The following is a 21256-nucleotide window of genomic DNA, read 5'->3' as shown; positions in this document are numbered from 1 at the left end:
AAAAATCATTTTTTTGCCAAAATTCATGTCTTTTTTGATGAATATAATAAAAAGTAAAAATCGCAGGAGCAATCAAATAGCACCAAAAGAAAGCTTTATTAGTGACAAGAAAAGGAGCCAAAATTCATTTAGGTGGTAGGTTGTATGAGCGAGCAATAAACCGTGAAAGCTGCAGTGGTCTAAATGGAAAAAAAGTGGCCGGTCCTTAAGGGGTAGAAAGCCCTAGGTCCTCAAGTGGTTAATGTGCACACAACAGATATACACACTGCACGATAAAACGAGCGACTGTTTGGCTGAGAAACACAATTTGCATATCCGCTTAATGTGAAGGAGAGGTCTTTTTTGAGATAGTTAAAGGTAAAATCGTACTAGATTTCTGTACACATTGCATTTATCAAACGACTTTTCCCCGACTTTTTCCCTGTCGTTTCGAAAATCAATCTGACAACCGGAACGATTCAACTTCTTGTTATCTGTCCTTTGGCATTTATTATCTCTTTTCTGGCTCAGTCGTCCGCATATCTACACATGAAGACTATCGTTCAATTTTCCCAAAACGTTTGATTCTCACTCACGGTAAAAGACGTCCATTGAGCATGTGTATGGAGCTTTAGGCAGCCTTTACTGGTGATGAGCACAAAATTCACATAGGTGTAATTTCGCAATGATATTGCAAATTCGTAATGTGAAATTTCGGGAAAAATCTTCATTAATTTCATCTGTAATTGTAATCATTTGTAATTTCGTGTCAATTTCTCGTAATTTTTGCATAATCTTGTGCTGACTTTAGTAGCGGGGAATAGCAAAGCTCCCATATGAGCTATTGCCACAAAAATTGCTACATACTGTATATTAAGGAGAATTATGGGTACAAGTCAAAATATTATCAAAACGACCTTGTAGTTTTTAAGAAAATCATTGTAAAAATGCAAAGGAAAAATGGTTTTTAAACTCAGAAAAATAACAGTTTAAAAAATATTTTTTCTTTGCATTTTTAAAATCATTTTTTTAAACAACTTAAGGACCATGGGCTTACACCCCCCTAGTGACCAGGCCATTTTTTACAAATTAGGCCACTGCAGCTTTAAGGGCTCGCTGCAGGGCCGTCCAACTCAGCACACAAGTGATCCCCCCCCCCCTTTTCTGCCCACCAACAGAGCTTTCTGTTGGTGGGCTGTGATCGCTCCCACAATGTTTATTTTTTTTGCAAATATTTATTTATTTTGTTTAACAATTAATTTTCCTATTTTTTTTAATTATTTTTTTTAACTCAAATCGGCTATCATAGGCTTCAGTCTATGACACTGGATCGCTTCCCTGCCGCCCAGGGAATTGCTGCCGTAGATTACAGCGCTGTACAGAGTAAATAGATGCCGATTGCCGCTGGGAGACTGATGACGGATCTCATTCCAGCGGAGATCCGTACGCACCGGCGCGCGCGATCTCCTGAAAAACTATGCCCTAGGACTTCACGCCAATTGGTGTGGAGCGGTCCTGGGGCTGCCGCCGCGTTCACGCCAATCGGTGTGGATCGGTCGGCAAGAGATTAAAAACTACAAGATGTTTTTGATAAAAAATGTTGACATGTTCCCACTATTCTTCTTAACATAGTTAGAAATTTTGGTGGCAGTAGCTTGTATGGAGGATTTGCTATTCACCGCTAAAGTCGGCACAAAATTACATGAAAATTATGCGTAAATTATGCAAAATTAAACGTAATTGCAACCGAAACTCGATTAGGCAAAGGAATACAAAAAGGAATACAGGTAAGGCCTGGAACCCACTACAAATCGCTAATCGCTAGCGTTTTGTATGAGAGGTTTGTAAGCATTTCATGAGTGATTTTGGTAGCTTTTTTTAAAAAGTGGCAGCTTTTTGCCAGCAATTGTGTAGCGATTAGCGATTAGCGTTTTTAATTCTGATCGGTCCTTTCAATTAATTTAAACTTTTTTACAGCGTACAGTAATGTACAAACTATAGCAAAATTGGACTGTGTAGGTTTTGACGAGCGATTATGCCAGCGTTTATATACTTTACATTGCAGAAATGATAATGCTAATCGCTAAAAATGCTGCATGTCCTGCATTTGTGATTTTGGTAATCGTAATCGCTTCAGCGGAATTTGGCTCATCCATTAACATTAGCTGAGCGTTTAGGGAAATCGCTAGCAATTTGTATTGCTCCCTAAATGCTCAGAAAATCGCTCTAGTGGGTTCCATACCTTAGTCATGGACAATCAGCAGGACTTTTGTAGAGGACGAAAAGGCCCCCCCACCACCACCACACAAACACACACACACACACACACTCATTTCCTGCAAAACTAATTTCATGGCAATACATGCAGCTCATCTCTTCTTCCTCATTCCTAGTTTAGTACATGAGTTCCTGTCCACTGAATAGCGCAATTCTGCCCTCTTCCCTACCGGGAAAATCCCCAGTAATGGAGGTATGTTGCATCCTATCTACAATTTACAAGAAATAAACGTCTGCTCGTCTACTCTATTTATGGATATCCTCTTTGTCGTGATGGTTAGAAGCCGCCTGTCGAGAGATTGCTTCACACGTTGCTTCACCATAGTGCAGTGCTGGGGACAAGCTCAGTAGCAGCGCCCTGCTAACACTGAGCACTTGCTGTAAATATTTTACCTCACTCTGAACTTCCACAATTCTTCCAATCATTTTTTTTTTTTACTGAAGGTGCTATAGGTCACAGTACAACTTTCCTGATGAGCACACATTGCACATAATTATATGAGCACACATTGCACACATTGCACATAATTATAATGTCACATCATAATTTGTAATTAGCAAGGGAAATCATAATGCAACATTTCTGAAAAAAATCTTAATTTCGTTTGTAAACGTAATCAGGAACTGTAATGTTTGCAATTACGCATAATTTTGTGTAATTTCATACTAGTTATTAGCATAGCCCCTATACATGCTATTGTCACCCAAATTGCTAGGTATGTTAAAGTCAATGGGAATTGTAAAAAAAAATCAAAAAAAAAATCAGCCAGATACTTACCTAAGGAGAGGGAAAGCTCTGGGTCCTGTAGAGCCTTCCAGTTCCTCTCATGGCACCCTCTTTAAGGCGGCAGCTCCCCCTTTTGAATCCCCCGCCGTGGGGAACTTTGGAAGTCTTCAGGAGGCGAGTCCTGAAGACAGGCGGCTCTGTACTGCGAATGCGCGGTACATGCATGCGCAGTATTAAGCGGCCCATCTTTGGGAGCACTCGGGCTCCCAAAGACTTCCGAAGCCTCCTTCGGTGGCAGAAAGCAATATTTGACCAATTTGGTTGAATACTGCTACTGGTGGAGCTAGCGCTGGAACACGGGGACCGGATGAGGAGCGGGAAAGCTCTATAGGACCGAGAGCCTTCCCTCTCCTTAGTTATGTATCTGGTTGTTGTTTTTTTCAGTTCCCATTGACTTTAAAGTGGACCTGAACCCAGAACTTCCTCTGGGCGCTAAAAGATACGCAACTGCATAATAACCTTTAAAGAAAAACATATCTTTGTTACAGCTGATACAAATCCTCAAGTGTCTTTGGTGTGTTCAATTTGCCACCTATACATTCTCATTGACCTAAACTTTGACCCCTTACCTCACAGACAGCAGACACATGGCAGCCAATCAGCTAGCACCCCCTCCTGGTGAACAGGAGATTTGAGCGCAGCCGGCGCCACCATAGGCCGTAATAGGAATTATGGCTATAGCAGACACAGGGAGTAATTTCAGCGCCGTCAGAAGGAGTTGAAGTTACTTTTAAAACATAATAATTCGGCTTCCAGCAATTGCTGGAAGCCAAATTATTTCATTCCCTACCATCCATGGCGACCTGGAGGGGGAATAGTATTTAATACGGCCGGGAGTTGTGCGGCAGCAGGATCAGCCATGTACCGGCTGTATCCTGCGCCCAAGTCTCCAGCGCCGTTCTCTCTCGTACGCCCTCCTGGACCCCCCACCCCCTATCAAAAACAGTTGCAGTGGTCATTTTGCATTAATTCTCTTCTGGCTGCTGACTGTTAGTGAGAGCAGGGTCAGGGCCCTTTTCCACTAGCAATCGCTATCGTTTACACTGAACGCTAGTGATTGCTGAATAGCAAAGTGCAGGAAAGTTCCGGCGATTGCGTTCACGATTTTGCTTTGCTGTAGTGCATAGCAAAATCGCGGCAAATATAGTTCCGCGCCGTGATCACGTTTGAGGCAAAAACGAATCGCGGTAGTGGAAATAACCTACCGCGATTCCTATGTTATTTAGCAAACCCTAGCGATTGTAAACTAGAGATTAAGGTGTTGGGGATCCTGGGACGCCCCTTTGTCTAATAGCAATCAGTGTGTGAAGGGCCGGCTGGGGTGGGAGGGATGGGGGATGGACTTTGATGTCTCAGCCTTGGGTGTTGGAGGACCTTGTTCCGGCTCTGACTATTGGTGGGCCTTGAGGATAGGGTTGGGGAACTCTGCTAGGGTACCTGCCCCGAACTGGAGTCTAAAAAACTAACAAAACACGGCTGGTTAATACAGGAGTAGTGTACAAATCGAAGCAGACTTTTATTGACAAAAAATGATCAGATGCGTAATCATGTATCAAAAACAGCGAGGCTAAAAAGCAACAGCGCTGTTGTCACTTCAAATCAACACAGCCATACAGACCACACAATAACGTGCGCTAGAACAGTCCCAGGCATACAGTGCTGTCAGCCATAGTGAAGGCCGGTATTACCATAAAGCACTGTAGGCACATGCCTACAGGTGCCTGATGATGGAAAGTCGGCTCAATCCCTAAGTGCCTCCCACCTTCCCTATGTAGAGTCCTGATTAATGTAAATGAGGTTACTCACCAGCTCTCAACATTTCACTGACAAGATTTCCCTTCAGTCAGGGTCACTACTAGCTACTGAATACTAAGGGTCCTCTAGCTACCTAATACTTGGTAATACCTCTAGCTACTTAGTATTAGGTAGCCAGACATACCCTCAGTACTAAGTGGCACCTGTAGCTACGTGCGATAGGTAAGGGAGAAGTGAAAGCTGGGACATCCAGCACACTTGCGGTGCAGTCTGGTGGTTTGTAGGTTCATGGAGGGTGAAGTCTAATGGCCCATACTCACGGGCTACAATTGTCGCCGCAACACGCGGCGCGCGCGTGTTGCAGCGACAGGTCGCCCGTGAGTATGGGCCGTTGAACGGGCGCGCACCCCGAACTGTCGCCCGTCGCTGATGTCGCCAGGCGATTGAAATGTTCAATCGCCTGGCGACAGTCGCCGCCGCAACTCTGCCGCAGCTGTCACTAGTCCGCGTGAGTACGCGGACTAGCGACAGCAACCTCCATTGAGGTATGCAGAGCTTCCGGCGGGGGGGTGGACAGATCACAGAGAAATCATTTCAGCCCCCATCCTGTGTCTAACGACTCTATAATCAAGCAAGGGGAGGGAGAAGAGGCAGGAGGGAGAGAAACACCATGTGTGTAATTCCTTATCTTAGTAGTTAAAGTGAACCTCCGGACTAAAAATCTACTCAGCAGAACTGAAAAGGCTTGGTGTTTCTTTAACAGTTTCACAGCATCAGAACTTTGTTTTTCTTACCAAAGCATAATTTTTAGCTGCATTTTAGCTAAGCTCCACCCATCAAAGAAAACTCTTAGGCGGGTTTTCCCTGATGCTGTGCAAAGCATGATGGGATTTTCTATGTTGTGATTCACGTTGCCTAGCAACTGGGAAGGGTGATCAGCACACAGAACAGTTGGGAACTGTGCCTCATGCTCCCTGTCACCTCCTTTCAACTAGAGTTGGGCCGAACGGTTCGCCGGCGAACGTGGTTCGCGCGAACGTAGGTGGTTCGCGTGCGGGTACCGCACGCGAACCTTTTGCGGAAGAAGTTCGGTTCGCCCCATAATGCACTGAGGGTCAACTTTGACCCTCTACATCACAGTCAGCAGGCCCAATGTAGCCAATTAGGCTACACTAGCCCCTGGAGCCCCACCCCCCCTTATATAAGGCAGGCAGCGGCGGCCATTACGGCCACTCGTGTGCCTGCATTAGTGAGAGTAGGGCGAGCTGCTGCAGTCTCTCATATAGGGAAAGATTAGTTAGGCTTAACTTCTTCCTGGCTGCATACCTGTTCTGTTCAGTGAGCCCTCAGCCCACTGCATACCTGTACTGTGATCCTGCCACTGCATACCTGTTCAGTGATCCTGCCACTGCATACCTGTTCAGTGATCCTGCCACTGCATACCTGTTCTGTTCAGTGAGCCCTCAGCCCACTGCATACCTATACTGTGATCCTGCCACTCCATACCTGTTCAGTGATCCTGCCACTGCATACCTGTTCTGTTCAGTGAGCCCTCAGCCCACTGCATACCTGTACTGTGATCCTGCCACTGCATACCTGTTCAGTGATCCTGCCACTGCATACCTGTTCAGTGATCCTGCCACTGCATACCTGTTCTGTTCAGTGAGCCCTCAGCCCACTGCATACCTGTACTGTGATCCTGCCACTCCATACCTGTTCAGTGATCCTGCCACTGCATACCTGTTCTGTTCAGTGAGCCCTCAGCCCACTGCATACCTGTACTGTGATCCTGCCACTCCATACCTGTTCAGTGATCCTGCCACTGCATACCTGTTCAGTGATCCTGCCACTGCATACCTGTTCTGTGAACCCGCCACTGTATACCTGTTCTGTTCAGTGGACCCGCCACTGTATACCTGTTCTGTGAACCCGCCACTGTATACCTGTTCTGTTCAGTGGACCCGCCACTGTATACCTGTTCTGTTCAGTGGACCCGCCACTGTATACCTGTTCTGTTCAGTGGACCCGCCACTGTATACCTGTTCTGTTCAGTGGACCCGCCACTGTATACCTGTTCAGTGAACCCGCCACTGCATACCTGTTGTGTTCAGTGAACCTGCCACTGCATACCTGTTGTGTTTAGTGAACCTGCCACTGCATACCTGTTCTGTGAACCCGCCACTGTATACCTGTTCTGTTCAGTGGACCCGCCACTGTATACCTGTTTAGTGAACACGCCACTGCATACCTATTGTGTTCAGTGATCCTGCCACTGCATACCTGTTCTGTGAACCCGCCACTGTATACCTGTTCTGTTCAGTGGACCCGCCACTGTATACCTGTTCTGTGAACCCGCCACTGTATACCTGTTCTGTTCAGTGGACCCGCCACTGTATACCTGTTCTGTGAACCCGCCACTGTATACCTGTTCTGTTCAGTGGACCCGCCACTGTATACCTGTTCTGTTCAAAGGACCCGCCACTGTATACCTGTTCTGTTCAGTGGACCCGCCACTGTATACCTGTTCTGTTCAGTGGACCCGCCACTGTATACCTGTTTAGTGAACACGCCACTGCATACCTATTGTGTTCAGTGATCCTGCCACTGCATACCTGTTCTGTGAACCCGCCACTGTATACCTGTTCTGTTCAGTGGACCCGCCACTGTATACCTGTTCTGTGAACCCACCACTGTATACCTGTTCTGTTCAGTGGACCCGCCACTGTATACCTGTTCTGTGAACCCGCCACTGTATACCTGTTCTGTTCAGTGGACCCGCCACTGTATACCTGTTCTGTTCAGTGGACCCGCCACTGTATACCTGTTCTGTTCAGTGGACCCGCCACTGTATACCTGTTCTGTTCAGTGGACCCGCCACTGTATACCTGTTTAGTGAACACGCCACTGCATACCTATTGTGTTCAGTGATCCTGCCACTGCATACCTGTTCTGTGAACCCGCCACTGTATACCTGTTCTGTTCAGTGGACCCGCCACTGTATACCTGTTCTGTGAACCCGCCACTGTATACCTGTTCTGTTCAGTGGACCCGCCACTGTATACCTGTTCTGTGAACCCGCCACTGTATACCTGTTCTGTTCAGTGGACCCGCCACTGTATACCTGTTCTGTTCAGTGGACCCGCCACTGTATACCTGTTCTGTTCAGTGGACCCGCCACTGTATACCTGTTCTGTTCAGTGGACCCGCCACTGTATACCTGTTTAGTGAACACGCCACTGCATACCTATTGTGTTCAGTGATCCTGCCACTGCATACCTGTTCTGTGAACCCGCCACTGTATACCTGTTCTGTTCAGTGGACCCGCCACTGTATACCTGTTCTGTGAACCCGCCACTGTATACCTGTTCTGTTCATTGGACCCGCCACTGTATACCTGTTCTGTTCAGTGGACCCGCCACTGTATACCTGTTCTGTTCAGTGGACCCGCCACTGTATACCTGTTCTGTTCAGTGGACCCGCCACTGTATACCTGTTTAGTGAACACGCCACTGCATACCTATTGTGTTCAGTGATGCTGCCACTGCATACCTGTTCTGTGAACCCGCCACTGTATACCTGTTCTGTTCAGTGGACCCGCCACTGTATACCTGTTCTGTGAACCCGCCACTGTATACCTGTTCTGTTCAGTGGACCCGCCACTGTATACCTGTTCTGTTCAGTGGACCCGCCACTGTATACCTGTTCTGTTCAGTGGACCCGCCACTGTATACCTGTTCTGTTCAGTGGACCCGCCACTGTATACCTGTTCTGTGAACCCGCCACTGTATACCTGTTCTGTTCAGTTGACCCGCCACTGTATACCTGTTTAGTGAACACGCCACTGCATACCTATTGTGTTCAGTGATCCTGCCACTGCATACCTGTTCTGTGAACCCGCCACTGTATACCTGTTCTGTTCAGTGAACCCACCGCATCAGTGCGCATACCTGTGCAGTTAAGTGAACCCACCAACCTACGTGAGTGCACGCAGTGTGATATACCACTCCGTGCATACCCAATATGGACAAAACAGGTAGAGGAAGAGGAAGAGGTAGTGGCAGAGGCAGAGGAAGGCCACCCGGCAGGTCTGCGCGAGGTCGTGTAAATGTAATTTCGTGTGGACCTGGCCCACAGTACAGTGCTCGGAAGAAGGCACGTCCCATCACCTCCCAAGATTGTCAGCACGTGGTTGAGTATTTAGCGACACAGAACACCTCATCTTGCTCAGCCACCAGCGCTACTACTAGCACCACTTCCGCTGCATTTGACACTTCGCAAGAATTATTTAGTGTTGAAATCACTGATGCACAGCCATTGTTGTTACAGCCAGATGAATTTTCACCAGCTAATATGTCTGAGTTACGCGGCAACACTATGGATGTAACGTGTCAGGAGGATGAAGGACCTACTGATGGTGCAAGTTTGGATTTGTCTGAGGCAAGCGAAGCTGGGCAGGATGACTACGATGATGACGGTAATAGGGATCCTCTGTATGTTCCCAATAGAGGAGATGAAGAGGGGGACAGTTCAGAGGGGGAGTCAGAGAGTAGTAGGAGGAGAGAAGTTGCTGAAAGAAGCTGGGGCAGCTCTTCGTCAGAAACAGCTGGTGGCAGAGTCCGGCACCATGTATCGCCACCTATGTACAGCCAGCCAACTTGCCCTTCAGCATCAGCTGCTGAGGTCCCCATAGTGCCCACATCCCAGGGTGGCTCAGCGGTGTGGAAATTTTTTAATGTGTGTGCCTCAGATCGGACCAAAGCCATCTGTTCGCTCTGCCAACAAAAATTGAGCCGTGGAAAGGCCAACACTCACGTAGGGACAAGTGCCTTACGAAGGCACCTGGAGAAAAGGCACAAACAGCAATGGGATGGCCACCTGAGCAAAAGCAGCAGCAGCACACAAAAGAAAAGTCACCCTCCTTCTCCTCTTCCTCCTTCAGGTGCATCATCTGCTTCTGCCGCTTTCTCCCTTGCACCTTCACAGGCACCCTCCTCCACTCCGCCTCTGCCCTTGAGCGGTTCCTGCTCCTCTGCCCACAGCAGCAGTCAGGTGTCCGTGAAGGAAATGTTTGAGCGGAAGAAGCCACTTTTGGCCAGTCACCCCCTTGCCCGGCGTCTGACAGCTGGCGTGGCGGAACTGTTAGCTCGCCAGCTGTTACCATACCGGCTGGTGGACTCTGAGGCCTTCCGTAAATTTGTGGCCATCGGAACACCGCAGTGGAAGATGCCAGGCCGCACTTATTTTTCGAGAAAGGCCATACCCCAACTGCACCGTGAAGTTGAGAGGCAAGTGGTGTCATCTCTTGCGAAGAGCGTTGGGTCAAGGGTACACCTGACCACGGATGGCTGGTCTGCCAAGCACGGGCAGGGCCGCTACATTACCTACACAGCCCATTGGGTGAACCTGGTGATGAACGATGGCAAGCAGAAAGCGGCGGACCAAATTGTGACACCTCCACGGCTTGCAGGCAGGCCTCCTGCCACCTCCTCTCCTCCTGCTACATGCTCTTCGCTGTCCTCCTCCTCCTCCTTGGCTGAGTGGCAGTTCTCCTCTCCAGCTACACAGCCCCAGCTCCGCAGGGCCTATGCTGCATGCCAGGTACGACGGTGTCACGCCATCTTAGACATGGCTTGTCTCAAAGCGGAGAGTCACACTGGAGCAGCTCTCCTGGCTGCTCTTAAGAAACAGGTGGATGAGTGGCTGACCCCGCACCACCTGGAGATAGGCAACGTGGTGTGCGACAACGGCAGCAATCTGCTTGCCGCTTTGCATATGGGGAAGCTGACACACATACCCTGCATGGCACATGTCATGAATCTAGTGGTTCAAAGATTTGTGGCAAAGTACCCTGGCTTAGCGGATGTCCTGAAGCAGGCCAGGAAGTTCTGTGGGCATTTGAGGCGCTCTTACACAGCCATGGCACGATTTGCAGAAATTCAGCGTAAAAACAACATGCCGGTGAGACGCCTCATTTGCGATAGCCCCACTCGCTGGAACTCGACCCTGCTCATGTTCTCCCGCCTGCTAGAACAGAAGAAAGCCGTCACCCAGTACCTCTACAACTGGAGTAGAACGAAACAGTCTGGGAAGATGGGGATGTTCTGGCCCGACAACTGGACACTGATGAAAAATGCATGCAGGCTCATGCGGCCGTTTGAGGAGGTGACCAACCTGGTGAGCCGCAGTGAGGGCACCATCAGCGACTTAATTCCCTACGCGTACTTCTTGGAGCGTGCTGTGCGTAGAGTGGCGGATGAAGCTGCGAATGAGCGTGACCAGGAACCGTTACGGCAGGAACAGGCATGGGACCAATTTTCATCAGACCCAGCTGTTTCCTCAACACCTGCGGCAGCACAGAGGGGGGAGGAGGAGGAAGAAGAGAGGTCGTGTGCAGAAGACGAGTCAGACTCAGAGGATGATGAGCAAGGTGTTTCTTTGGGGGAGGAGGAGGAGGAGGGGACAGCGGCAGGAGAACAACCGCAGCAGGCGTCGCAGGGGGCTTGTGCTGCTCAACCTTCCCGTGGTATTGTTCGCGGCTGGGGGGAGGAGGTTGACTTACCTGACGTCACTGAGGAAGAGCAAGAGGAGATGGAGGGTACTGGATCCGACTTTGTGCAGATGTCGTCTTTTATGCTGTCCTGCCTGTTGAGGGACCCCCGTATAAAAAACCTCAAGGGGAATGAGCTGTACTGGGTGGCCACACTACTAGACCCTCGGTACAGGCACAAAGTGGCGGACCTGTTACCAACTCACCGGAAGGTGGAAAGGATGCAGCACATGCAGAACCAGCTGTCAACTATGCTTTACAATGCCTTTAAGGGTGATGTGACAGCACAACGCCAGCAAGGTACCACTGCCACTAATCCTCCTCCCGTGTCCACGCAGTCAAAGACAGGACGCTCCAGCGATCTCATGGTGATGTCGGACATGCGGACGTTCTTTAGTCCAACGCCTCGCCGTAGCCCTTCCGGATCCACCCTCCACCAACGCCTCGACCGGCAGGTAGCCGACTACCTGGCCTTAAGTGTGGATGTAGACACTGCTGTGAACAGCGATGAGGAACCCTTGAACTACTGGGTGCGCAGGCTTGACCTGTGGCCAGAGCTGTCCCAATTTGCCATCCAACTTCTCTCCTGCCCTGCCGCAAGCGTCCTCTCAGAAAGGACCTTCAGCGCAGCTGGAGGCATTGTCACAGAGAAGAGAAGTCGCCTAAGTCACAAAAGTGTTAAGTACCTCACCTTTATCAAAATTAATGAGGCATGGATCCCGGAGGGCTGCTGCCCGCCCCAAGACTAAGTCAGTCCCCGCACACACAGCATCTCTGCCTGCACGCCGTGTGACTGGCTGCCTGGCCTGCCCCAAAAAGACTAAGTCGCTCCCAGTCCCTCCACACAGCATGTCTGCCTGCAGGCCGCTTCACTACCTTCTCCGCCACCACCAACAGGGTCCGGGACTCCAGGCGGATTGCTGAATTTTTTAGGCCGCTGCTAGCAGCGGCCGCTGTAATAATTTTTATGGTGCGTGTACATGACTGCCTAATTTTTCTGGCTGCACTGAGGGCAGCTGCAACAACAAAAGAAAAGGCATGTACATGCGCCCATTCCCTTCGTGATCATTACCTTGCCGTGGTGAAGGGGCTTGCGTATCACAATGAAGCAATGACCGGCGCCTAGATGAGTGTCTCGGGGGGCACACAAAAGATAATAAGGTCGTTGCTTCATTGTGGTCAGACCAAATTTGATCAGCTGGACAGTCACTGTTCTGTCATTCAGCTACATCAGCCAGGCCGACCATATGGGCTGTAAAGCCACCAAAACCTGCACTCTCGCCATGGTGCGCACCAGTCCAGCACGGCCGTCACTAGTACAAACAGCTGTTTGCGGTGCGTTACACGGTGAGTTTGGTGTGTCAGTGTGAAGCAGTACCTTAATTACACTACCTGATTGATGTATACACATGCAAGATGTTTTAAAGCACTTTAGGCCTGTCATTTAGCATTCAATGTGATTTCTGCCCTTAAAACGCTGCTTTGTGTCAAATCCAGATTTTTCCCGGGGACTTTTGGCGTGTATCCCACTCCGCCATGCCCCCCTCCAGGTGTTAGACCCCTTGAAACATCTTTTCCATCACTTTTGTGGCCAGCATAATTATTTTTTTTTTTCAAAGTTCGCATCCCCATTGAAGTCTATTGCGGTTCGCGAACTTTAACGCGAACCGAACGTTCCGCGAAAGTTCGCGAACCCGGTTCGCGAACCTAAAATCGGAGGTTCGGCCCAACTCTACTTTCAACCAAAAAGATGGCTGCCATCATGAAATCAAACATTTGCCTGTTCTTTTAAAACAGGGTGGGTAAGAGATTATATTACCTATCTATTTTAATTAACATAACTAATGTAACTTAACCTGTTTTAGTTCCTGGATGTAGAAACTACGTGCACGCGCGATCCTGGCCCGTGATTCGTTAGCCAGGCAATCAGTGAATCGGGCTATGGTGCCCGATCACTGATTCCTCTCCCCCGCTGAAAAAGCGACAGCTTCTCTCGGAAGCTGCGCCTTTTCTGGCTGTTACCTCCCCCATGCGTCTCTCTAAGCGTATGTTACACTTAGAGTGACGTCATGTAAACAAACTCATGGCCGCCACCTTGTGGCCAAAAAGTAATACTACAACTAAAAGTAAAAAAAAATAAAAATCAACACACATTTACATTATAAACCTATTGTTTACATCCCACCCTCCCAAAACTACCCAAATAAAATGTTTAATATAAAAAAAAAAACATTACAATAATAAAAAAAAAAAAATATGTCAATATTTACCTAAGGGTCTAAACTTTTTAAATATCAATGTAAAGATGAAATATTTCTATATTTTTTTTATTTTAAACTTGTAAATAGTGATAGATGTAAAACGGAAAAAAATGCACCTTTATTTCCAAATAAAATATTGTCGCCATACATTGTGATAGGGACATAATTTTAACGGTGTAATAACCGGGACATATGGGCAAATACAATACGTGAGTTTTAATTATGGAGGCATGTATTATTTTAAAACTATAATGGCTGAAAACTGAGAAATAATGATTTTTTTCCATTTTTTTCTTATTCTTCCTGTTAAAATGCATTTACAGTAAAGTGGCTCTTAGCAAAATATATCCCCCAAAGAAAGCCTAATTGGTGGCGGAAAAAACAAGATATAGATCAGTTCATTGTGATAAATAGTGATAAAGTTATAGGCTAATGAATGGGAGGTGAACATTTCTCAAGTGAAAATGACGGAACGCGAATGGGTTAATGACAGTATGTTTGTTTAGGCTGGAGTTCCTCTTTAAAGAGAATCTGTATTGTTAAAATCGCACAAAAGTAAACATACCAGTGCGTTAGGGGACATCTCCTATTACCCTCTGACACAATTTCGCCGCTCCTCGCCGCATTAAAAGTGGTTAAAAACAGTTTTAAAAAGTTTGTTTATAAACAAACAAAATGGCCACCAAAACAGGAAGTAGGTTGATGTACAGTATGTCCACACATAGAAAATACATTCATACACAAGCAGACTGTATACAGCCTTCCTTTTGAATCTCAAGAGATTATTTGTGTGTTTCTTTCCCCCTGTTCTCATGCACTGAAGTTTCAGGCTGCTTGTTTCTTCCTGCAAACAGCTTTGCCCTTGTCTGTAATTCCTAAGTATGTGAAAGCCCAGCCAGCTCAGAGAACGATTTATCCAGCTTGTAAAAGATAAGAGAGAAGAGAGAAGCTGCCCTGATCTAAATAATACACAGGCAGTGTGCATAGAGGGGCCTGGAAGGGGGAGTTCATAGCAGAACCACAACACTGAAGAACTTGGCAGCCTTCCAGACACAGGCTGACAAGTCTGACAGGGGAAAGATACATTGATTTATTACAGAGACAGTGATAGTATAAAGTGCTGCAGTAAGCCAGAACACATTAGAATAGCTTTTTGAACTTGTAGGATGATAAAAAACAGGATGCAATTTTTGTTACGGAGTCTCTTTAAGCATTGCATATATTTTACAAACAGGAATTTTTGAATCAGGGTTATTAAGTTTTCAGTAAGCTTGCAGCTTGTAAGCCTTCTTCAGACTTCTATTCCTGTTGACTGACAATGATAGAACATACAAGCAGAAGGAGGTAGAGAGTTTTTTTTGCAAATACAAGTGTCATCCAGGTGCATTTATTACAAGGAACCTTGCAAAGAGAGTGAGCTATTTATGGCAAATAGTGTTTTATAGACCCTATCCTGTCCACTGTACTCTGCTGCAGCCTGGAAACAGTTAACTGTATGTTACTGAGTGGAGGTGCAGGGGGGGGGGGGGGGGGGGGGGGAGGGGATACTGGGGGGGGGGGGGCACAGTGACTTTCAGGGGAAGGCAGTGCCCCAGTGTAGCACCACCAATGTGTACAGCATTATCCAAATTGTTGAAAATATGAAATACAGATAGGAAGGGACACAGGAGCCGTATGAGAGAATTCACAGGAGATTCTGTAGCTTAACTAATTTAGGTCAAATGTAGGTAGCTGTACAAAGGCTGACCTAATTAGGCAATCACTAGCTATTCCTCCATTAATCTATTAAAAATAGTAATTCAAAGTACTAGCAGGGCCACTTACCCAGACTCGGATGGAGTTTTTAGTGTCTGTCTGACGTTCCTGGGTGGTAAACTCGGAAGTGATGGAAGTGATGGAGCGGGTGGAGTTGATTTACCAGCAGGGGGCAGTGGAGGCAGTGCAGACGATAATGCCGATGACTTCTGTTCACTGACAGGTACTTTACCACCTAATAACAGAATAAAATACCACACCACAAATTGTTAATAAAAATACATATAAATAAAGGATAAAGCGCAATGAAACTATAACTACTGAGGGCCCTTTCACACTGGGACGGTGCGGTGCGGTATTTTTACCACACGCCACCGCAGGCCAATGAATGTCTATGAGGACTTTCATACCGACGTGGACCGGCGCAATGTGGCGGAAGTGACGTTTTCACCGCATTCCCGATGTGAGGGCAAAGTAAACCTACATTACCGTACGGCGCTGCGGAAACGTGCAACAGGCCAGAAGTCCTGTAAGTCTATGGCTACGCGCGTGTGTCAAAACGACCGCCGGAAGTATTTGCGTTGTGCAGGCGTGGAAGAATATTTTAGCAATAGCTTCCGCGCATATGATCACTTAGGCCACAGGAAGTGAGTGTCACTTCCTGCTGGGCCGGCTGCCAGATGGGGATTACCGCGTACTAACACATTTATCCCCGAAGGGATGTTTTTAGTTTGAAACTGGCTTCAATCATTACATCTAAGACCCCTTTCACACTTACCGTGTTGCATCACGGTACTCTTCCTGCTGCAACTCATCGCTGTTGCCAATAAACTCAATTAGACATGACACACTACCTGCAGTGCGACACGATGCGACGGAAGTGCGCCAGGCACCGCAGAAGTAACACACAAGCTGCAGCGCATTATTCTGCGACTTTACATAGTAAACCCGGAAGTGCACCGGAAGGCGAGTGTTGTTTTTTACATTTTTCTTCTTCGGTCGCACCGTGGCCATAACGCACTTCACAACTTTTCTGCTTCAGTGCAATTGTTCTAAGTCACACCGCAGCCGCAGTGCACTAGTGTAAATGGACCCTCAAAGGAAATAAAGTCAAAAGCAAAAAAAACATATATGGCTATACATTTATTAAAATGAAATTCCACTTTTGTTGAAGAAAATGCAGATTTTTTTCCATTTAACTCTTGATTCTGTAATCCTTAAAGGACAGATTACAGAGTCAGCTGTGGTGCCTCAATGGTGGGCATGCTGGGAGCTGAGGTGTATCAATCGGTGTGGAGCCATGCTGGGTGCTGTGATGCCTTAATGGGGGCGTGCAGGGAGCTGTGGTTTTTCTAGGGGGGCATGCTGGAAGATGTGGTATCTCAATAAGAGGCCCGTGGGAACATGGGATGGGGTACGCTAGATGGTCAGGGAATGCTATGGGGGAACTGCTAGACAACCTGGCAGCAGGCCAGCCCGCTCAGCATAAAAGCCAGACCAGCCAGCACAGAAGCCACGTAACTGCCTAGTTATGATATACTGCATTTTTTTTTTGTATTAATGAAGAGGGGGGCGTCATCCAACATTTTGCTGGGCAGGTCTACTTAGACTGCTGGTAAGTTCATGTAAATGTGGCTCCACCCATGACTACACCCACATTTTGGTTCTCGCCACACCCAATTTCCGTCTGGAGTGCCCAAAAGTGTCCTGGATCTCTTAGGATCCTAGCAATGCCACTGTTGCTCTGTTTTTCCACATGCATATAAGACAGCTATTTCACAATGTATAAACCACACATAGGAGCGACGTTTGTGAGTGGCTACACACAACTCATTATGCAATAAACACTATAGATAGGGACTCACTCCATCTGACAAAGCAGGTTTACACCGCGATATGTATTGGGTGCAGGTGGGGGACGGTCACGGATCTCATGGGACGTCGGGCGTCGTCTACATGATTGATAGGTCTATGCCTTATGCTGCATTTCATTTTTTACTGTTTCTTGACCAGTATGAATTTGTATATTTATGCTGTGAAATAAGCATCAATGGCTCCTGCTCTATTCAGTTAATTTGTGTAGCTGGGCTAGAGTTTTATGTGCACATCTGTACTCCAAACAGAGCACTGTTACCATGGTTGCCCCTCACTTCAGGTTGCCTTTAAAGGACCATTGCAAGAAATTTAAAATACAAGAAAACACGTACATAAAAAGTACTGTATTTTTTGGACTATAAGACTCACTTTTTCTCCCCCAAAAGTAGGGAAAAATAGCCACTGCGTCTTATAGTCCAAATGCAGGGAGTTCCTGACTTGTGAACACCTGCCAATACGAACCTCCCACCCACTGCAATGTCGGGGAATCTCTGTACTATGCCCATGCAGTGGAGGACACAGGGGGACAAACAGAGGACACACAGGGGCATAGAGGAGGACACAATGGAGACGCAAAGGGGCATAGAGGAGGACACAAGGAGGACAGAGGCAAACACATGGGGGACACAGGAGGACACAAAGGGGACATAGGAGGATACAGGGAGACGCAACAGGTACAAGGGGGCATGAGGTATAAAGGGGGCATAATCCACAAGATGCCCCTTCACCATGGATGCACCAGGTTTAGTTTATATTTTTTTCCCCTGGTTCTTGTCCTCTAAACCTAGGTGCGTCTTATGGTCAGGAGCGTCTTATAGTCCGAAAAATACGGTACATTTCTCCCAGAGTTAAATGTGCTTTTTCTATTTGAATGTGTGTACATGTATTTAAAATTTTATGAATTTCACGATAGTGCTCCTTTAATCTGTTCTGTACCAGCTGTCTCTGGCCCCTTAAGGACCGGAGACTGACTGCTGGATACAGCAAAGCGGTGCAAAACAGCGCTTACCGACGAATCTCCACGCAGTCCCTCCGCTCTCGCAGGAGACATTGGCAGCGCTTCTAAACAGAGGCTGCACCCGAATTGACTACCTGCCATAGATGTGCAGAGCTCCACAATTGTGGACTAAAATACACAACGTGCATTCAAAACAGGTACAGCAAAGGAGGACGTTAGCTTCAGTATAAATAATATGTGCACAAATTATTCCCTACTAGCAGGGGTGAGCCTGGGGTGCCTGGCACCTGGGTGCAAGATTTTCTCTGGCGCCTATGGGAGTGGTTAAATTAACCGCGCCCAACCACATAACCACACCCATGTCCTGCCTAATCACACCCACACCTTCCACCTCTTTACGCATGCATGTGATACCCCATTCCTACCCCTCTTCCATGGGCTTGCTCCTTGCTGGCTTTGGCTTCCTGCGAGTCTGCTAGTCTCTGGACTGACTCAGGCTGAGAGGCTCTGCGAGTGCGACGCAGTCACACACTGCTTATTTATGGCTGCCTGCGGCCACCCTACTCTCGCTCGCTGATGTTGGCTCCTCCCCCCTGCCAAGCCCAAGGTGGGCTGCCTGTATCTTTCCCGTTGCGCCACGCAGCCTGCCAGTGTTGCAAACCTTTCACGTTATTTTTTACTGACAAATACCTAAAAATTTACTGACAAAAGATTATTTTTACTGACAAAACTTCCCCACTAAATGCACATAAGAGACAGCTTTTCCCCATGTAAATGCACATAACAAGAGACAGCTTTTCCCCATGTAAATGCACATAACAAGAGACAGCTTTTCCCCATGTAAACGCACATAACAAGAGACCGCTTTTCACCAGTAAATGCACATAACAAGAGACCGCTTTTCACCAGTAAATGCACATAACAAGAGACCGCTTTTCACCAGTAAATGCACATAACAAGAGACTGCTTTTCACCAGCAAATGCACGTAACAAGAGACAGCTTTTCACCAGCAAATGCACATAAGAGACAGATTTTCACCAGCAAATGCACATAATAAGAGACAGATTTTCACCAGCAAATGCACATAATAAGAGACAGATTTTCACCAGTAAATCCACATAATGACAAACAGCCAGTGTCCCCAGAATATATAGCCAGGGATATATGTGCCCAGTATATGTAGGCAGGGGTATATGTGCCCAGTATATGTAGGCAGGTGTATATGTCCCAGTATATGTAGGCAGGTGTATATGTCCCAGCATGTGTAGGCAGGGGTATATGTGCCCAGCATATGTAGCCAGGGGGTATATGTGCCCAGCATATGTAGCCAGGGGGTATATGTGCCCAGTCTATGTAGCCAGGGGGTATATGTGCCCAGTCTATGTAACCAGGGGTTATATGTGCCCAGTCTATGTAGCCAGGGGGTATAGGGTCCCCGTTTAGGTAGTTTGTGACAGGAGCGCCCCCCCTCCCCTCCTCTCCCATCTCCTCTCGCCGCTGCCGCCGCTCCCCCCTCACCTTGCAGCAGCTTCAGACCTCAATCAGCGGGCGACCCGACCAGTAAGAGGGCGCCGGACGCACCCGTTCTATATGCGGAAGTGATGTCACTTCCGCATATCAGTGCGGCGTGCTAGGTCCTAGCGCCCGCTCGCCTGATCGAGGTCTGACGCGGCGGCGCCGGCGGCTAGAGGGAGGGAGCTTCGGCCACGGGGGAGAGCGGCAGCCGGCCGGCGCCTCTTGGAGGCAGGCGCCTGGGTGCCTTGCACCCGCAGCACCCGCCCAGGCTCGGCCCTGCCTACTAAACTTCGGGGAAGACCTACCGCTAGTCTAACTATAAAAAATATGATTTTTTCCTTGTGCTGCTAGTCATAAAATGGTATACACATTTCTCTCAAACAGACATCAGACAAATGACAGCGCTCATAGGCTGCAACTGAATAGCCCTGTGGGGCTCTGCATGCCTCTGTTAGTCTACAATTCAGTTTCAGCCTATGAGCGCTGACTTGTTTTGTATATATCTTTGTGACTTTTTGTATATATCTTTTAGGAGCATCTGATGCAGTGGGGAGTGCGATTCAACTTTGAGTGAATTTTATGACTAGCAGCACTAGGAAAAAATCGTGTTTTTATCGTTAGACTAGCGGTAGGTCTTCCCCGAGAGGACCCGTCATCGCCGTGGGGAAGTCTAGTAGGTAATAATTTGTGCGCATATTATTTATACTGAAGCTAACGTCCTCCTTTGCTGTACCTGTTTTGAATGCATGTTGTGTATTTTAGTCCACAATTGTGGAGCTCTGCACATCTATTGCAGGTAGTCAATTCGGGTGCAGCCTCTGTTTGGAAGCGCTGCCAATGTCTCCTGCTGTACAAAACTCATGTAAGTATACTTATGGCTAGCTGCATCCATGTGCATCAATTTGCATTCAAATTATAGATTAGGACTAGTACATGATTTGCATCTAATTTGCATTCAAGGCATGTATTTAGCCCTGTGGGGCTCTGCGTGCCTCTGTTAGTCTACAATTCAGTTGCAGCCTATGAGCGCTGTCATTTGTTTGATGTCTGTTTCTATGACCTGCTAAGGAGCCGCTTTCATTGGCTCCTGGCCCTGTCAATCAATGTAAGCAAATGGGATTGGCTTACAGTGATAACAGTGTCAGGAGCCAATGAAAATGGCTACTAACCGGCTCACAGAGCTCTGCCATCATAGAGACAGCAGAGCGAGTGTATTGCGGGAGGTAGAGAACGGTCGTTGGGAGCAGAGTGACTGCGCGGCGACTATTGTTGAAATCTACGTCCTGTCAGATCCGCGCTGCCACATGCAGGACATAGATTTCAACTGCATCGGTCTGGTAATGGTTAAAGTAAAAGCAGGCTATACCAGTACATTAAGAGTCTAATCGCTTCTTAAACCCTGTACACTAGAGGGCGCCCCAGGCCTTTGCCTGTATGGCTTTTGCCCAGAGATAGCCCTAACCTCCTCTTTCATCAGGGCTGCAGCCACAACATGGTCAACCTTCCTACAGCGTTTATTCCACCAGGAATCACATCTGACAAGTAA

At 47.6% G+C, this 21256-nt stretch overlaps 1 protein-coding gene across 5 annotated transcripts in view; it reads right to left on the bottom strand.

The window, feature by feature from the left end:
* Positions 1-21256, bottom strand: part of FYB1 (FYN binding protein 1) — a 226512-nt gene that overhangs the window by 86964 nt on the left and 118292 nt on the right. For all 5 annotated transcript variants that reach the window (XM_068250375.1, XM_068250408.1, XM_068250401.1 and 2 more), the window contains exon 3: positions 15431-15596. In XM_068250375.1, coding sequence (XP_068106476.1) covers positions 15431-15596 — 166 coding nt within the window. The remainder of the gene's footprint in view (positions 1-15430; positions 15597-21256) is intronic.

This window comes from Hyperolius riggenbachi, chromosome 1, assembly GCF_040937935.1.
Source record: "Hyperolius riggenbachi isolate aHypRig1 chromosome 1, aHypRig1.pri, whole genome shotgun sequence".
Taxonomy (NCBI): Eukaryota; Metazoa; Chordata; class Amphibia; order Anura; family Hyperoliidae; genus Hyperolius; species Hyperolius riggenbachi.
This window is presented reverse-complemented; position numbering and strand designations above follow the sequence as displayed.